The sequence below is a fragment of the Aotus nancymaae genome, unplaced genomic scaffold (assembly GCF_030222135.1).
Source record: "Aotus nancymaae isolate 86718 unplaced genomic scaffold, 86718_ANA_hifiasm-v0.15.2.pri h1tg000029l, whole genome shotgun sequence".
Lineage (NCBI taxonomy): Eukaryota > Metazoa > Chordata > Mammalia > Primates > Aotidae > Aotus > Aotus nancymaae.
In genome coordinates this window covers 79,268,820-79,287,344 of record NW_026988442.1, presented here as the reverse complement: position 1 = coordinate 79,287,344, position 18,525 = coordinate 79,268,820, and the positions used below count along the sequence as shown (strand labels likewise).

Sequence of the window (18,525 nt, the reverse complement as noted above, 5' to 3'; positions counted from 1 at the left end):
AACAGACTCCCCCTGCGGGGACCTAGTAAGCTTAATGACATGCTCCAACCTTGTCGAGTTTCTTCTTTGCTCCATGCAGACTTTCCCCAGACTCTATTCTCTGTTATATCTCTGGACTTCCCCCTCACCCTGGCTGAGTCCTGGGTGATGTTTCCCAGGGGTCTGGTCATCTTAGTGCATGAGCAGGTTACAGGGGTGGGTAGGGGAGGGGTCAGTAGCAGAGCCTCCTGCTTCTGAAATGCTGCTGCCAGGAGCTGGTTGGTGCCAAATCCCCAGGGCATGTCTCCTGCCTTGGAAGCTGACTCACTCACTCACTCACCCAGGTCACTTACTGACCAAGTATCAGATTGTGGCTTTTCATCGCCATGAAATCAGGGTGTATTTGAACCTTGGCCTGGAAAACAAAGATCTCTGGCTGGGCTTCAACATCAGATGCAACACCTGCTTCTAGAATTGGGCATTTTCTAGTTATGTCTTAATACGATAATGGCCTTAAGCCAAGACTCCTTGTTTCAAATGTAAGATCCCACATTTGATGTCAAGGATACTGATCATGGAAAATAGGGAGCAAGTGAGGTGTGTTAATTGCCTTCTGGAAATCCAAAATATTATTTAAGAAAGAAAAACTAGTAAAATTTGTTAACGGTTTTGTTCATAAAATATTTTAGTTTCATGTTGGAATGCTGATTGATCTTTGATTTTTATGTCAGCCACATTCTGTCACTAGGGCAGTTACTGCTTTCTCTCCCTGCAAGTTGAGAGGCCAGGAGGCTGCTCTCCAAGGCAGCTTCTCAGAGTCATCACTTCTCTTGGTGATGTTTTTTGAACGGAAGTCACCATGCACCAGGTGAGCCTTCCCTGTGGAACTTGGCAGTGAGCTGTGTGCATTGAGAATATGTGAAGAGCATGTGGCCTGTGTGGACTTCACATTTAGTGGGCAGGGCCTAACTATGTGAGTACTGTGTCTTAAGTTGTGGGATTGATGGCAAGTGGGGAGTATATTAGTTTCCTGTGGCTGCTGTGACAAATTACTACACAACTTGATGGCTTAAAAGAGTAGACATTTTTTTCCTCACAGTTCTGGAGGCCAGAAGTCCAAAATAAGTTTCACTGGGCCAAAATCAAGGTGTCAGTAGGACCTTAGAGCCTCTGGAGGCTCTAGGAGAGAATCAGCACCTTCACCCTTCCAGTTGCTGGTGACTGCTGGTGTTTCTTAACTTGTGGTTGTATTACCCCAGTCTCCAAGTCCAGCATCTTCAAATTTCTCCCTGCTCTGTCTTCAAGTCATCTTCTCTGTCTTGCTCCATTTGGGCTGCTATATTGGGTGGTTTGTAAGCGACCAAAATTATTTCTCAGGATTCTAGAGGCTGGGAAGTCCAAGATCAAGGTGTTAGCAGATTTGGTGTCTGGTGATGGCCTGCTTTCAGGTTGTAGACTGCTGACTTCTCACTGTGTCCTCACATGGTGGAAGGGGCAAGGCAGCTCTCGGGGAAACTCGTTTATAAGGACACAAATCCCATGAGGGCTATACACTCATGATGTAACCACTTCCCAAAGGCCACATCTAATACCATCAAATTGGTGACTAGGTTTCCACCATATGAATTTGAAGGACACAGACATTCAGACCATCGCATCCTCTGTGTGTGTCAAATCTCCCTCTGCCTTCCTCTCCTGAGAGGCTTATATACATGCAAATACTTACAGATTGTACATGGTGCCATTTGCAGTTGAGAGAAATATGAACAAATGTAAACATGCAGTAGTAAATCTTAACTGCATAAAAATTAACTAAAGTAATTTTTGGTATCTACCTCCTGTTGCTATTGAGGTAAGCTTAAGTGTTCCTAGCGTCCACTTGCAACTCTGTGTGATGCTAATCATCTCGGCATGAGCAGTTTGTCTCTCCAGTAAATTGAGTATTGCAGTAAAAAAACGATCTCTTGGGCTTCTCACATGTATTTCATCATATTTAGTGAAAATACCATAAACCTTGACTAACATCATGGGACTTACACGAAGTGTTACTAGTGATGCTGGAAGTGCTCCCAAGAAGTCAAGTCATGATATCACAAGAAAAAGCTGAATTTTGACATGTGTTGTTGAGGTCTGCAACTGTAGTTGCCTTTCATTTCAAGATAAATGAATCCATTGTAAGGACCATTTATAAAAAAAAAAACAAAAGGAAATGCATGAAGCCGTCACTTGCAAAAAGTATTTTGCAAAAAGTGTGAGGTTGTCATGCTTGCTGTTACTATAGCTGTGCCAGCAGGCATGACAACCTCATACTTTTTGCAAAATACTTTTTTGTATTGTATTGGAAATGTGGTTTTTATGTTGGTGCAGGATTGCTATAGGAAAGGCATACCTATAGACTCTAATATGATTCAAGAAAAAGCGAAGTCATTATATGACAACTTAAAGCAAAATGAAGGTGAAGGACCTAAAGCTGGAGGCTTTAAATGCCAGCAAAGGATGATTGAATAATTTTAGAAAGACATTTGGCTTAAGAAATGACAAGATAACAGGAGAAGCAGCTTCTGATGATCAAGAGGGAGCAGATGAGTTCCTATACACCATTAAGAAAATCATTGAGGAGAAAGGATATCTTCTTGGAGAGATATTTAATGCAGATGAGAGTACCCTATTCTGAAAAAAGAATGCCACTAAGGACATTTATTAGTAAGGAGGTGGGCGTCAAGATTTAAGGCAGGAAGGGATAGGCTAACTCTAATGTTTTGTTCAAATGCAGTTGGGTTGATATTCAGAACTGTCCTTATGTATAAAGCTGCTAATTCCTGAGTCTTGAAGGGAAAAGATAAACACCAGTTACTAGTCTTTTGATTGTACAACAAGAAGTCCTGGGCAACAAGAACGTTTTTTCTGGATTGGTTCTGTTGACGCTTTGTCCTTGAGGTCAGGAATTACCTAGCCAGTAAGGAACTGCCTTTTAAAGTTATTTTAATACTAGACAGTGCCCTTGGCCACTCAGAGTCCCATGAGGTCAACAGTGAAGTTGTTGAAGTGGTCTGCCTGCCCCTAAACAGAACATCTCTAATTCAGCCTCTAAACTGGGGCCATAGGGACCTTTAAGTCTCATTACATGTGGTACTCTATGGAAAGGATGGTCAGTGTTAAGGAAGAAAACCCCAACAGAACAGCTTGAAAGTCTGGAAGGATGACACTATTGAAGATGTCATCATTGTTACAGAAAAAGCCATGAGAGTCATCAAGCCCAAAACAAGACATTTCTGGTGGAGAAAACCATCCAGGCGTTGTGCATGACTTCACAGGATTTATAATAGAGCCAATTAAGGATATCACGAAAGAGATTGTGGATATGGCAAAAAATAAGGTGGGGGGTGAAGGGCTTCAAGATGTGGATGTTGGAGACATGCAAGAGCTAAGACACCACACCAGAGGAAATAACGGAAGATGACTTGATGGAGATGAGTGCTCCAAACCAACGCCGGCTGATGAGGAAGACGACATAAAAGAAGCAATGCCAGAAACAAGAGGACAGCATTAGACAAGCTGGCCAAAGAGTTCTAATTATTCTAGATTGTTTTTGGCTTCTTTTATGATGTGGATCATTCTATGATACAGACACTGCAAGTAAAGTGTGAAAGAAGGGTTGGTACCATGTAGAAACATCTTCAGAGAAATAAAAAGGCAAAAAAGTCAGATATAAATTATGGTGTGTTTCTGTAAAGTTATACCATGTATGTCTGTCTTTCCTGATTCCCCTCCTACCTTCTTCACCCCTTCTGCCTCTGCCACCCTGAGACAGCAAAACCAACCCCTCCTCAGCTAACTCAACATGAAGGTGATGAGGATGAAGACCTTTATGATGATCCACTTTCACTTAGAGAACAGAAATATGGTTTCTCTTCCCTTTGATTGTCTTAATAACGTTTCCTTTCTCTAGCTTCCTTTATTGTATGTATACAATAAATATACAAAATATGTGTTAACTGTTTGTTATTGGTAAGGCTTCCAGTCAACAGTAGGTTATTAGTAGTTAAGTCTTTGGGGAGTCAATAGTTACATATAGATTTTTGACTGTGCGGGAAAGCGTGTGTTAGCACCTTGAATGCCTGCATTTGTGATATGACAGAATTTTGGTTGAGGACTGAAGAGAACTTGGTTCTAGTCATTGCTGGGGTCACTGCCTTGTATCATTTTGAGCAAATCTCAACATATTTCCTCATGTAAAGCTTAAAGGGGGTAAACTTGAGGAGTTTGTCTTAAAAGTCCCCATAGACATAAGACATGAAGGGCATATGGGTTCCAGACTTAAGCACTCCAAGGAATAGAAGGAATGTAACGCTCCCTCCACATTGTAAAGATGCACGGACATTTGCTTTTTGTTCTATTATATGTTGTTGCCTCATACAACAGAAAAATGTTTTAAGTTCATTTTCAGAAAGCAAAAGTGTCTGCCCAGGAAAGGCCATTCCTGATGGCCATAAGGAGCCTCTGAAAGACTCTCAGGTGGTCCCAGCTGTGTGCTCCTTCCAGATAGAGAGTTTTAGGCTAGAGGCTCCCTGAGTCCCTATGCTTTAGAAATTGTTTACCTTTGACCTTTATCCCGTGAGAAGTTACTGGAAGAGCAAAAGCAGCTCCAGGCCCTGGTAGCCCATTCTGGGTGGAAGCTTTTGATAAATTACCATGATGATGCTTTCTTCACGCACCTGTAAGGCCAAGGCATTATTGGCCGAGGCAATCGATATATCAAAATGAATTTTTGGAGGAGTGTCATCAAGCTCAGCTTCATTTCCAGAAACACAAAAAACTCTGCCCCGGGGAGGGAAAGATGACTTTCACTGTGAAGTAAACAGCTGATTGCTTAGACATTACTTATGTCATGCCAGTCCGTCTGAGATATAGGCACCGTGGTAACCAATTGTTCCCAGCATGTACATTTTTGAGGCCCATTAAAACTCGAGGCTGCTGGAGTCATGTTCTCTGCATTTTGCCCATTTTAATAATAATGAGAATGTTAAAATGACATTTGGAATTTATATTGCACTTGTCTGTGAGGCGCTCTCAGTACCTTACAGACAGTGTCTCATCCATCCTCATCATCACAGAGCTGGGGAATGTTGGAGGCCCATAGTATTTGTAATTCAGCTTAGTAAAGAGCTCTCTGGCTGGAAGGAATTTCAGTGATGTGGAGTAGCGCTGCCTTGTGGGGACAGAAGAGGCTTGCGCTGGCTTGACGCTTCTGCTTGGTCCATCTCTCTCTGCCTCAGTTTCCATCAATCAAGGAAGATAACAGCAGTGTGTCTCCTCATCCTGCAGCACGGTTATGTGGATAATTGTATTAATCATATTAATGTTTTAAAATTTACTTGCTATGTGCCAGGTGTTCTAAGAGCTTTTTGTATACTCATTCATTGAATTCTCCCAAAGGCCCCGTAAGGCAGGAGCAGCTAATTACCCCATCTAAGAGATAAGCGAATTGAAACAGAGAGTTTAAGGAACTTGCCTAAGGTAACACAGCAATTAAGAACCGGAGGTGTGTTTGATCCAGGCAGGTTGGCTACAGAGCTTGCAGTATTAACTATTGTTGGAGTTGCTTGACCTTTATATGGCAACACAATACACACACATGCACACACGCCCAGGCAGAGCAAACACAAGTTTCACTGAACGATATTCACCCATCCTTACCTTTGAATGTGAAGTGCATTTTGATCTTTTCTATTCATTAATGAAAATGCCAGTCTGAAGCCGGGAAATTGAATTTATGATCATGAGTAGGTCTGACATACATTTTGAAAGCCTTAGCAGCATGCCACCATCCTCCTTCATAGACACTCCTGGGGAAGCGTTTGAGAAGAGACATGCAGGGAACGCGTGTGATTGGCTGGGGAGGGTAGTGGAGACCAGAATGTGTGACGTGTAGACCCTGGCTCTGCTCCCACAGTGCCACTTCTTGGGGCAGCTACTTCATGTCTGGGGCTGTGGGTATGTGGGTGGGGGCAGAGGCTGCCTCACTTCCTCTTCTGCTTTGCAACATAATGGTCTTTGGGGGTCTTCTCAGCCAGACTCCATGTGCTTCAGTTCTGAGTTAACCACAGGTATTTATTGAACAGACATTATGTGCTGGGCCTCGTAGGTATCCAGCTCTGACTGGGAAGCTACAGAGAAGCATAAGACATGTTCCTTGACTGCCAGGAAATTGCAAGACACCAGAGGAGGAAGGCCGACATGTCGGGAGAATTAGGGGCAGGCCAGAGCTGTATGTAGGGAGCATAGATTTTGGATCTAGATGGCTCCTTCTAGTAATGTGACCTTGGGCAACATACTTGACCTGTGAGAGCCTAACTCTGGGGCTGCTCCTGCAGCCTGAGTGATATAATGCTGGCTGGTGAAACTGTTTGGTGAACCACGAAGTGTTACAGAGAGGTTAGCAGTTAGAGGTCATGTTGTGATAACGGTATGGCCAAGATTCTGGCACACCCGTAAACACTGGGGTTTCAGGGAAGGGATGGGGTGCTGCAGAAATCATGAAAGCCTTCCTGGAGGAGGCAGCATTTAATCTGAAGCAGATATTTTCAGTTCTTGGCCAGAAGGATCATGGGTCACTTAGAGATGGAAACAGATACGCAAGGTCCAACCGCTCATGTAGGAATCATGCTTATATATAATCAGGTCATAGCTCTGACTCCAATAGGAGGAGCCTGAATGCTTTCATAAGTTGTTGGGGTTTTGTTGTTGTTTGTTTGTTTGTTTTTAGAGACAGGATCTTGCTATGTTGCCCAGGCTGGCCTTGAACTCCTGAGCTCAAGTGATCCTCCTGTCTCAGCTTCCCAAGTAGCAGGCTCAAGTCACTCAGTACGCTGCTTTCCTAAGTTTGACGTGCCCTGCTGGCTTGAGGTCACTGGCACACAACCACTTGATTCCCTCAGGTCAGGGATTAGCAAGTTACACACAGGCAAGCCCTGTTTCTATATAGCTCCTGATACCTGTAATGTCAGCATGCTTTATTTATTTAACGTTTTTTAAGTGTTGTAGAAAAAAATATGCGACATTACTATGTGGTCCCATAAAACCTAAAATATTTACTATCTGACCCTTTAAAGAAAAAAAATTACCAACTCATGATGCCTTAAGTCTCAAAGTATACAATCCTTGTTTCAAGATGAAGGCCTTCCTTAGTTCTGCATCATCCTTGAGACATTCTCCAGGCCCTTCTGTCGACCCTGAGGGCACACGAGGGCCTAAGCCCTGGAGAGAAGGGGACGTGGGTCGCCATTACTCATTTCCTGGCTGCCATGGCTGTCGGAATTCCCCTGCTCTGCCACGGCAGCACATTATTAATATGTAGCAGCGAGCATGTGTATGTTTAATTCTGATGACATGTGGCACGTCAGTGATTAGTGCCAAATGCCAAAATGCTAGGCTGGAGCCCTGATGCTATTCATAATAACATTCATAAGAGGATTCCCTCAGGATGCAGCTCTCCATTTTTCCAACGTAAATAGCTTGGGAGGCCAAATCGCAAACACGATTTCTCTTCATGCTCTACCTGGCCATTTGTAATAAGCATTAGGTGTGAAATTTGATTTAAATCAGCAGATAAACTTGGAAAATCACCATGGTGTCAAGCCCATCATTTATTTTAAAAATCAAGAGAAAACCAAAGGTGAGCAACTACTTCTTTATTTTATTTTTGTGGTAACAGTGTCTTGATGACAGGCTAATGTGCAGCTCAAAATAAAAGTACCATGGGTAGAAATAACCTTTCAGACATCACTGAGGCAATATGCCAAGAGGCTCTTAGTAAATGGCTGTGAAGGAGGACAGATTATCCCGTTGAAAGGCTGCTCAGACGTGGCTCCACTTGACAATGGTGGGACTTTTGTCACAGGAAAATTAGCTGCCTTTGGATAGGTCTGAGATTGTTCTTATCTTTTCCATATAGCAAAAAGCCACCACTCAGAAAGAGAATGGAAAGTTGAAGGAGTACCCCGATTGAATGCCTTTCAGAAAAAGGATCATTTTGACAGAACCACTTTGATTTGCTTCAGATGATTCTGTGGGGGCTTATTCCTGAAGTGGTTCCATTTCAATACAGGTTTAGCTGGCTCTGAAGAGAGAAGTGATTTTTAAAAATCGTAGGGAATACAAAGTGTTTATCATTAACCTGAGGTCACTGATTAGCTTTCACAATGCGGCAGCCTAGGAGCTAGTGGTGACCAGTATCCATTTTGTCTGTTTGACCCAGTGTTTGCTGCTTGTTTTTTAAAGAATTTGAACACCACTGGATGGCTTGTGCTGTCTCCAGTTCACCACAGCATGTCCACTCCCTATGGGGCTGCTCCAGGCTGCCTCACATGTTTGTCTACAAAGTGATTGGAGTCCAAGATTCATTGTTAGAGCTTGTGGGTTCCATCAAAACATGATACCTACTTAACCCCATCCTACTTCACATTTTGTGACCACAAAGGCCTCCTAACAAAGCTTTGTGGATGGCAGGTGACTCCCTGAAGCTCAGCCCTACTTCTAGAGAACCATCATAGTCCTGTGCTGATGGTAGGTCATGGATCCTAGTCATCTCCATAGGACAGAGTCCTTTCCGTGCTTGTGTCACCACTGACAGAAATGTTGAATGAAGGGCCAGTGGCAGTTTTCTGGCAGTGGTTAATTGCAGTGAGTTCTACTGTGGCAGAAAGGTTTGAAAACCATCTCTCACCTCCCCTCACCATAACCTGAATTGTGGTTCTTGGCTAGACTAGGGCAAAAGGGTGGTGAAATGGAAATACGAACCCTGGAGCTGGACTGGTGGGTTTCAGTCCCAGTTCCCTTTTTTCCCCTTCCTACGGGTGCGAACAGATGCAGGGGCAGCTTTTTAGGGGAAGTCCATGGGAGTTGGGTGATAGATTGGTGGAGGAAAGAGGAAGAACAACTGGAAATGCCCTTGACATTAGTTTGAATTCCGGAAGTGGGCAAGTAAATACCAACCTGGTGCTTGGATTAATGAGAGGGTGGAAATGGAAAGAGATCCACGAGGTCACAAGGCTTAACAACCACTGACACCAGGGTCAATGTGGAAGGAAGGAACTCATGGCGTGCTCAGCCAAAGTACTTTAGAGGATGTCCTGGTTTGAAACTTTTTCAGTCACTGAGATTTAAGAAAAAATAATGGTAAAATTGTCATAAAAAAAAAAATCAAAAGAGGCTAGAGTGGCTCAGTTGCAACCAGTACCAGGAAGGATATGAGAGACATGTGCCCTGCGTGGGCATAACTTTCCATAACTGGTGTGTGGGGTGGGGGTGCCCGGAGCACCTGCCTCACATTCCTGCCAGCCTGCTTGCCTTTGTCTGCCTGAAGGACACTCTCTTCTCTACTGTTTGTCTATGTGGGCAAAGACCTCAGACAAGAGAAATTTTTGTTTAAAATAAACAAAATTACAAGCCATGCTTCTCAGAAGCCTACCTCGAGTGACTGATTATTTTCTTTATTCGTTGATTGTTTTCACAAATAAGTATAGTCACATGCTTGTTATATGACAGCCTCTGCTCTGGGCCCAAAGTGAGGGTGACATCTCCCACCCCTGTGTGCTCCCAGAACAGGAAATGAGACGAATATACAAACAAGTGGCAGGCAGAGTCCTGGGAGGGATCATGGCCAGGGCAGACAGTTCCCTGTTTACGTTGCATTTCAAAAGTTAGCTTTCAACTCTTGGTTAAGAAACTGGATTCATTTTCCAGTACAGACTTTCTTTTCATGCATACATGCAGATTTGTGTGTTTGTTTGTTTGTTTGTTTTGCAGATAGCAAATGTTTATTGAATGCTTACTATGGAAGGAACTGAGAATACCAGGAAGAATAAAACTTTGAATCCCCTTCAAGTTGAGGAGATATCTACTTAACAAACCAGCGCAGTGAAATGCTAGGTTGATGCTGTGTGTGGGAAGTGGCAATGGAAGGGTACCAGGCAGGGCCCTAACGAATGGAGTGATTAATACACCTGACTTTTTTCTTTTTCTTCCCCTTCTCTATCACACCCAAGCTTCCATTTCTTCCATTTAGCTGTTATGCTAGGTTCTAGGAGGAAAGCAACTAGTCTAAACTAATTTAAGTTTGGATATGACTAGAACTGATGGGGGATTGTCAATAACCTCTGAGGGGAAAATTTCTGTGTCTTAATGATGTAAGACTAGGGCTTAGAAGGATTTTCTGTGACTGAAAGTCGCAAAATACCTTAATGATCTAAGTAAGGTCTGGCTCTGGAAGGAAGCTCTGCAGGCAGAGAGGTGATCTTGCCCTGTGCTCGCACTGATGCACATGAATTTCACCTGCTTCTGAAGATGATTTTGCTCCAGTTCCTGTCATGTATGTTCCCAGGGTGTTTCTCCTTGGTAGGGGAGTCATTCTCTGCATGGGGGCTTTAGGTTCTAAAGTCAGTGTAAAGGCGAAAAGCCTGTAGAATCACAATTGTCCTTGAAAATCACTTGGCAAGGCACCACGTTGGAGACCCAATTTTACCCTTTCAGTAAGTCCCACCCAACCACTTTTTTCTTCCCTCTTAGAACAGGTGATGTGATTGTTCAGTTGGAAAGCAAGAGAGGTGATTGGGTCCAAGAAACAGAAAAACACAAACCTTGAAACACAAAAATTTCACTCAGAGTGGTGATTGATCATTCTCTTAGAATCATGAAGTAGTTGCAACAAACCCATGTAGACAACTCCCAGGTCTCATCTCAAATTTGCTCCCTGCCTGAGAGGCATGGGATTCTGCAGTTGAGTCCTTATGGCTGGGCGTGGTGGGGGAGGGGGTCCTTTCCTGTAAAGAGCATACAGATGCTCTAAATGTCCGCTCCCTGACTGCAATTAACACTGCTCAGCCCCAGGGAAACGCTTTCCTACATCTCTGGCCTTGTGTCCTTGAAACAGGAGGTGGGCCTGTATGATTGCCAGGAAGGCTTTTGGCTTGTGCTCCTGGAAAAGGCAGAGTCAGACACAGCTCTGGACTTCAGAGAAGATTTGGGCAGCAAAACTGCTTAGGTAGGAAGAGAAAACTAATTAATTATTTTGTCGGATTCGTCCTCTCACATGACACTGCTGCAATAGATTTTTGTATAATGAAGTGTGGTTCCACAGCAGTATTAAGTGCCCATTTCCTTACTTCTCTTATCTTAAAATTTATGGTTCCGGAGATACTCACAGATTCCCAACACTTGCACATGGTAACTGAGGAACAGTTTTTCAATATTAAAAAATTTATATTGCTCTTAACTTTGTGTATTTAGGCAATATTGATTCTGTGCATTGGCAAAGAGAGGCATGGAGTGCTATAATTAGGAATAGTCTTATTTTTTAAATAGTCAATCAGATTTAATTTACATTAAAATGAATAAAAATTAGCTTTATTTAAATACCTGATATAAATCATTGGAATGTATTCAATATAGTTCACATTTTATCTTTTAATTTTCATTTACATTTTTAAATTTACTGTAATTTGAATTTTTGATTAAAAATGTTCAAATTTTATACATTAAATACAATCACATTTTATTTTAGAATAAATACAATAAAACTCTTGATATTAATATTAGCAATTTTGCTGAAATGAAGGCAAGAAAAGTTAATTTTGTGAAACAAATATATAATAACTTATGAATTATTTATGCTTTTATTGTATCACTCATCCAATATTGCTAAAGTACAGATGGTGCCTGCCTTATGATGGAGTAACTTAAGATATTTTGACTTTAGGATGACATAAAAGCCTACACATTCAGTAGGAACCACCCTATCAGTACCCATTAAACCACTCTTTTTCTTTCACTTTCAGTATGGTATTCAATAAACTACATGAGGTATTCAACACTTTACTAGAAAACAGGCTTTGTGTTAGATGATTTTGCCCAACTGTAGGCTAATATAAGAGTTCTGAGCATATTTAAGGTAAGCTAGGCTGAGCTATGATATAGGTTAGGTGTATTAAAAGCATTTTCAGCTAATATTATTTTCAGTGTATGATGGGTTTATCAGGATGTAAGCCCATGGTAAGTTGAGGAACATCTGAATTAACAGAACACCCAGACATGTACCAAAAAAAGGCATTTAAAATCATGTCACCATATTATATAGACTCTAAAATGGGAATTATAAGGACTATGGGGACATAGAAAAATATACAATATAACATTTAGACAAAAAGAATAACATATGGATGCTGATTGGAACAATGCAATAGTGTGCGTGTATGAGTAAGTTCACATGTAACAATGAAAACAGGTGTTTCATGTTTCATGCTTAAACCCTAACTTGAAACACATTTAAAAATTTTTGTCATTCAGGCACAGTGGCTCATGCCTGTAATGCCAGCACTTTGAAAGGTCAAGGAGGGTAAATCGCTTGGGCCCAGGTGTTCGAGACCAACCTGGGCAACATAGGGAAACCCTGTCTCTACCACAAAGATACAAAACTTAGCTAGATTTGGTGGTGGTGTGCACCTGTAGTCCTAGCTACCTGGGAGGCTGAGGTGGTGGGATCACTTGAGCCTGGGAGGTGGAGGTTACAGTGAGCCGTGATTGCCCCACTGCACTCCAACGTGGGCAATAGAGTGAGACCCTCTCTCAAAAAATGGTCATTATGAAGGTATATTTGTCAGGGAAGGAGGATAGAACACTTTATTGAACAATTCATTAGCTTGATTTGTAACTTTATTAATTGGACCTCCATTTGTATTCTCGTACTGACTCCAAGTCAGAATCACCCAAACTATTGAACTGTTCCCTAGCTTCACCAACAGATAGTTGAATTCTGTAAATTGCTAGTCTATGGTATTATGCAACTTTTTTTTTTTTTTTTTAACAAAGACAGGGTTTCATTCTGTCACCTTAGGCTGTGCAGTGGTGCAATCATAGCTCACTGTAGCCTCAACTCCTGGGCTCGAGGCATCTTCCCACCTCAGTCTCCCAAGTAGCTGGGACTACAGACATGTACCACTAGGCCCAGCTCATTTTAATTTTTTGTAGAGCTGAGGCTCTCGCTATGTTGTGTAGGCTGGTGTTGAACTCCTGGCCTCAAGCAATCTTCTTGCCTCAGTCTCCCACAATGTTGAGATTGCAGGCGTGAGCCACCACACCAGCTATGAGATTTCATTCTAACACTGATCTAATTATGCTTTTGAACTCATGCATTTCCTGGAGTCTGGCAGTGCTTTACAGCTTCATGTGAAAACTTGATGCTAATGGCCTGGTAATTGTTTCAAAGCTCACCATTGATGAAGTGTCCAGATCAGCTACAAATGCTGTGAAGGAGAAAATGGCTATCTTCCATTTCCTTTGGCTTTGCTGTAATTTTAGTTCAGAGTAGCAGTGGCCCTTCCAGGTTAGAATAAGCTGAGAACATCAGAGAGGATGCAATGGACAAATGTTGAGTCAGTCCTTATTAAAGAAAAGAAATCTTTGAGTGGGCGACGTATCCCAAAAGGTACCAGTTTCCTAAGAACCAGATAACTTGTACACAATTCTTAGGTTTATCAGGTGGCTCCAGCTCTCCTACTGCCCATCCATTCCCTTTATTTAAATTGGATGTCAATGTGAGAGTTTTTAAAAATTATAGAATAGTCATTGGAAAATCACTCATGACTCATCATCCTAACACACCTGTTTTCATTGTTACATGTTAACTTATACACGCACACTATTGCATTGTTCCAATCAGCATCCATATGTTCTGATTTTTTGTTTTAAATGTTATGTTGTTTATTTTTCTATGTTCCTATAGTCCTTATAATTCTTATTTTAGAGTCTATGTAATATGGTGACATGATTTTAAATGCCCTTTTTTTAACATGGAAATTTGAGAACAAAAGAAGAAACTGATTCATATTCCTAGATAGCTTTGAGTTTTTATAAGTCTTACGGCATCCAAATCACTCCTTAAAACCCTACTGACTTATTTCCATGATGCAAGCAAGATAATTTGTTAATCAAAATTTAGCTAATTAACACACATATTAGAGTTACGTATTTATTTTAGGCCAAAATTTATAATGTAATAGATTTAACCTTGATGTATGACACTCCCAAGTAATTGATGTATAGAGGACATTTATGCCTGTTTTCTAGGTCTTGTCTTTCATTGCTTTATGAGGCTTTAAAATGTATAGAGATTTATTGTTGTGTCTTTGCTTCTATGACAAATTGTTTGCCATACCTGTGATTTATTTTTCACTAATTTGTTCCCAGAGAACAACCTTGAAATGTAACTCTCCAATACAATGCTGACCCTATGGGGAAATGATGATCTGCCTTCTAGAAACACATTAGGGTAAACAGTAGACACTGCTGGTATTTGCACCAAGTACGGTCAAGGGTAGGCCCCTGTACAAATGAGAGGCGAACGTCAGTGGTCATGAGCAAACTCAGAAGGAGACAGGGGCTTGTTTGGCGTAGCCCACTATTGTGGGTACTTCATCAGCCACAGAGGTCAGCACAGGAGAGCTTGCAGGAGAGATGGCAAGCCAGAAGCGGGGGTGTGTTTTGAGGAAGTGGGTGAAGTGCTGAGACGTGACTCCTCAGAGAAGCATGTGGACAAATCTTGAAATAATAGAGAAAGGACTAGTTGGTAGATTAAAGCAGATTTTCAAATTGCATTTTAAAAATTCTCTTAATTGGCATAGAGATTTCTAAACCAGAGCAATTACATTTTTACTGAGTCTCTATACTGAATGTGCCACATAGTGGTAGTGTACTACACTCATCCTTTTGTTCACCCATTAATGGTGAGCACCCACTATGTGCCAGGCATGTGCTGGGCCTCAGAGACACAAAGCCACAAATAATCGTCTCCACCTTCTATTTTCTTCTGGTGTAATGAGGTAGACACACACACACATAAACCAGATGTTACAGTTCAGAGCAAAAAATGTTAAAACAGTGTTAGAGCCAAGTGCCTTGCAAGCAGTCACTTATTCAGTAGGTGTTTATTGAGTTTCTGTTGTGCATCAGGCATTGTGCTAGGTGCTGGACATACAGGAGAGAACAAAGTGGGTAAAACTCCCAGCCTTGTGGAATTGACAGCTTGGTGATGCTAGAATTCCTCTTAGAGAAAGAATTTTGTGCCTCTGCCTAGGTCCTGGAAAGCTTCCTGAAGGAGATGCTGGCAAAGCTAAGTTTAAAGGGCAGTAGGAATGGGGAAGCAGGAATGAAGGTGGGATGGGGGCAGCAATGGAGTATGGGGGAGACAGAGGTGAAGTGGGGGTAGTAATGGAGATGAGGTGGGAACAGAAATGGATTGGAGTGGAGTAAAAAGCAGGGATGGAGGTGCAATGAGGGATAGGATGGAGATAGGGTAGATTGTGGGGGCAAGGATGAAGGTGAGGTGGAGAGGCAGATGTTTCTCTAGTGTGCAGAAACAAGCGTGCAATGGAACAGAAAAGCGAAGCAACATGGTTAGGACCTGAACATATGCCCCATATGTAAAGATCCAGATAACCCAGCCAGGTCTCGAGGGGCATGTGATAGTGTTGGGCAGACCAGGTGAATGCATGAAACAGACAAAGTGGTGCCCCACCTGGTCAAGAGAGCTGCTGAATTTTGCACCTTTGGGTGTAAATTGCTCATTAGCAAAATCTGAGTAGTGGGCCTGTTGCAGTAACCACCAGCCTGGACTCTGTACCTCAGTCTTCATCCCTGTCCTATCCCTTCTGTCATTCAATAAATATTTACTAACACCTCCTAAGTCCTAGGCTCAGTAGATTCTGTTCATATATGGATAATTTAAAGACAAAGTCTGTCTCCAGAACCTAGGAGTTATTAGGTAAGTTTGTACAATCCCAAGGAGTTAAGAGCTTTCTCAGGAATAGAAACCAAATCTGAGTGGAATGTAAAGAGGAGCTGGATGATATTACCGGGGGGGTTTGTTGCTGACATTTCATTATAATTTTCTGAATGTTTCATGTATATTCCTTCATTTTTAACTGACATTTTTGCTGAAGCTTGCTTCTCACCCTCTCACTTACAGAGATCTTCGGCTGCTAGGCTCACCATAGTCCAGGTCCACAAATAACTCAAATTTGTAGTATAACAACATTATAACAATTAACTGAACATGTGTCTCATATACCTGCTCAGACTGAAAACTGTTTAAGGACAGGAGACCTCTTTCGAAGCCTTACACATTATAGGCCTTACACATTACAGCCTTACACATTACAGGTGTTTCAAAAATATTTTTTGCAAAATTGGAGTAATTAGAAAAGAATCCATTAAGTTTAGCAACTGAAGCAATTAGAGAAGAATCCATTTTTTAAAACTTTAGAATATCAGAGTTAAAGTGTGTGGCTTGGCTTTTTGATAAAGCTATTGACCTTTTGATCCCTTTTTTTTTTTTAAGTTATAGGGAATGAAGTTTATTTTGGCAGATAGTGTTAAACAAAATTAAGGTTGCATACATTAGTAATATAACTCAACATCCTTAATTTGGTATAAATATGACACATTTTCTTGCTTTCCTGTGTTCTGCTAAATCACCATACCTAAACTGCTTTATAAAACTGATAACACTGAAATTTAACTTTACTGTTTTCGCTTATGCTCTGATTCCAAACAAAACTTTTCATAAGCTTCTTCTATCTCTGGGTCCATCTCATCATCAATATCATCCAAGTATGGATCACCAGCCCCTGATAAATCTGTTCCATTTTCTTCATAATCTGGAAAAAAGTCCTCTCTTTCAAGTAACTCTCTGGATCAGCTGCAGTGAAAGGAACACCATCAGATGTATAAAATGTTGGTTCATTCATAAAGTGGTTAGGGTCATCTTCTGGTGTTGCTTCTCTGTATGTTGAAGTTGCATGGACTCTACCCCAGTTACTTGACCGGAGTTCCACAAGCTTCAAGAGCATCTGTTTCACATCTCTACTGCAGTTTGCATCTAGGACAACATTTTCAATTCTCTGAATAATTTCTGCCATATCCATCTTTCCTTTTTCCTTCCAAGCATCTTCCAAAACTGATCCTGTCAACTTCAATAATTTTACTGCACAAATTAATTTGTCATCCACAGGATTAGAAAAGAGGGCATTCAGCAGCTCTCGAAGACCAACCTGAACAATATCTGCTCTCGTAAACTGTCTATTTGTTCCCTTGATCTCCAGGTTAAGATAAAGCTCTCCCAGAAAGAGTACAAATGCATGAAATCGTTTTCGAGTAACTTCATCCCCTTTGCAGCTTGATCTTTAACTTCATATTCAGTCCGACATCTTTGAAGTAGCAATTGGCGGAAGTTGCCACTCTGTGGACTAATTGTCAGATGGTGGGATAGGTAATTACATAGGCGAGCTCCCATATAAGAGAAATTCGGGATAGACATGGCCTGTTGATATATGAGTTCCACAAGTTCTCGCGAAGCATCATCTGTTGTAACCCAACCATTCAGGGTCTCTGCAAACTGTTCAATTTCAGTTTCAAAACTGCCAGGCTGCTCTGTAAGATGATTCAAAAAATCCTGAACATATTCAGATAGAGTGGGATAATCCTCACAACCATCCTCATAGGATTCTGTGTAATTGGAAGAATAACCTGACGGATAAAATTCAGGGGCATTCACAGACAGCTTAGACATTAATACAGGTGCTACAACCACCTGGGGTTTAGCCATTGCGGACTCCGAGTTCTGCTGTGGGATTTTATCCTGTGAACTAGGTGGAGCTCTCAGAGGCTTCGTTTGCTCCTAGGCAGGCCCGACCTACTGGATAGTTCTCAGGAGAGACGTGCCTTGATCGCTTTTGTCAAATTCTGACTCTCCAAATATCACCCACACACAACCAGTTGATAAGAGAAAACTGAATTTATTGTTTGCTGCAGTAAGGAAGAACACCACCTCGACAGATTTGGTGGTGTCTTGGAGCAGGGAAAGCCTGGTTGGAATTTGTTGAGAATTGGAAGTTTGGTTTAAGGCAGATCTAGATCTTTCAATGGGGAGGACTTGATTAGGATGGGTAAGGATAATGATAGAACAGTTTAGAATTGGTGGAAATAGCAAGGTAAGGATTTTTGAGGCAGAACACTCAAAGATTTTTAGGAAATAAACTTCTCTTGATGAATGCTTTTTATGAGAGTTCTATGGATCCTTTGAGAAGTTCCTATAATGAACGACAGTCAGGTTATCTGCCTGGACAAGAGTCTCCTAGAGTAGTAAGATGGTGCTAGTGATGACAATGAAAAAATAAAGTCATGTCACGTAGACAGTAAGCTGTGTGGGAAGTTCTCACTTGCTAGCCAAGCAGACAGTAATTGATGGCTAGAAAACAAAACACAAAGGCTTTCTCTAATGTTTTGTTTCGGAGTTTGAATTTTAACTTAGGCAGGCACATGCAGAGGCAAAGAGGTCTCCTTCTGTCCATGGAAATGTGTTCCATAGATGAGGTGAGGTCAGTCGACAGGTTGCTGGGTGCTGACTGCTGGGATTTGTCAAGCACGCATCAGGGGCTGGCTTTCCTAACAGCTGATGCTGGGTGCTGCATGCGATCATGCAGTGAGTTTCCATTT

General features: G+C 41.7%; 2 protein-coding genes across 3 annotated transcripts in view; one reads left to right on the top strand and one right to left on the bottom strand.

The window, feature by feature from the left end:
- GPR39 (G protein-coupled receptor 39) overlaps positions 1–18,525 on the top strand; it is a 222,331-nt gene that overhangs the window by 13,964 nt on the left and 189,842 nt on the right. The window lies entirely within an intron of this gene.
- Positions 16,390–17,678, bottom strand: LOC105728161 (polyadenylate-binding protein-interacting protein 1-like). The gene is given in 3 exon segments (XM_064382210.1): positions 16,390–16,721; positions 16,724–17,203; positions 17,206–17,678. Coding segments are annotated over 3 exon segments (1,080 nt in total). The 5' UTR covers positions 17,636–17,678; the 3' UTR covers positions 16,390–16,551.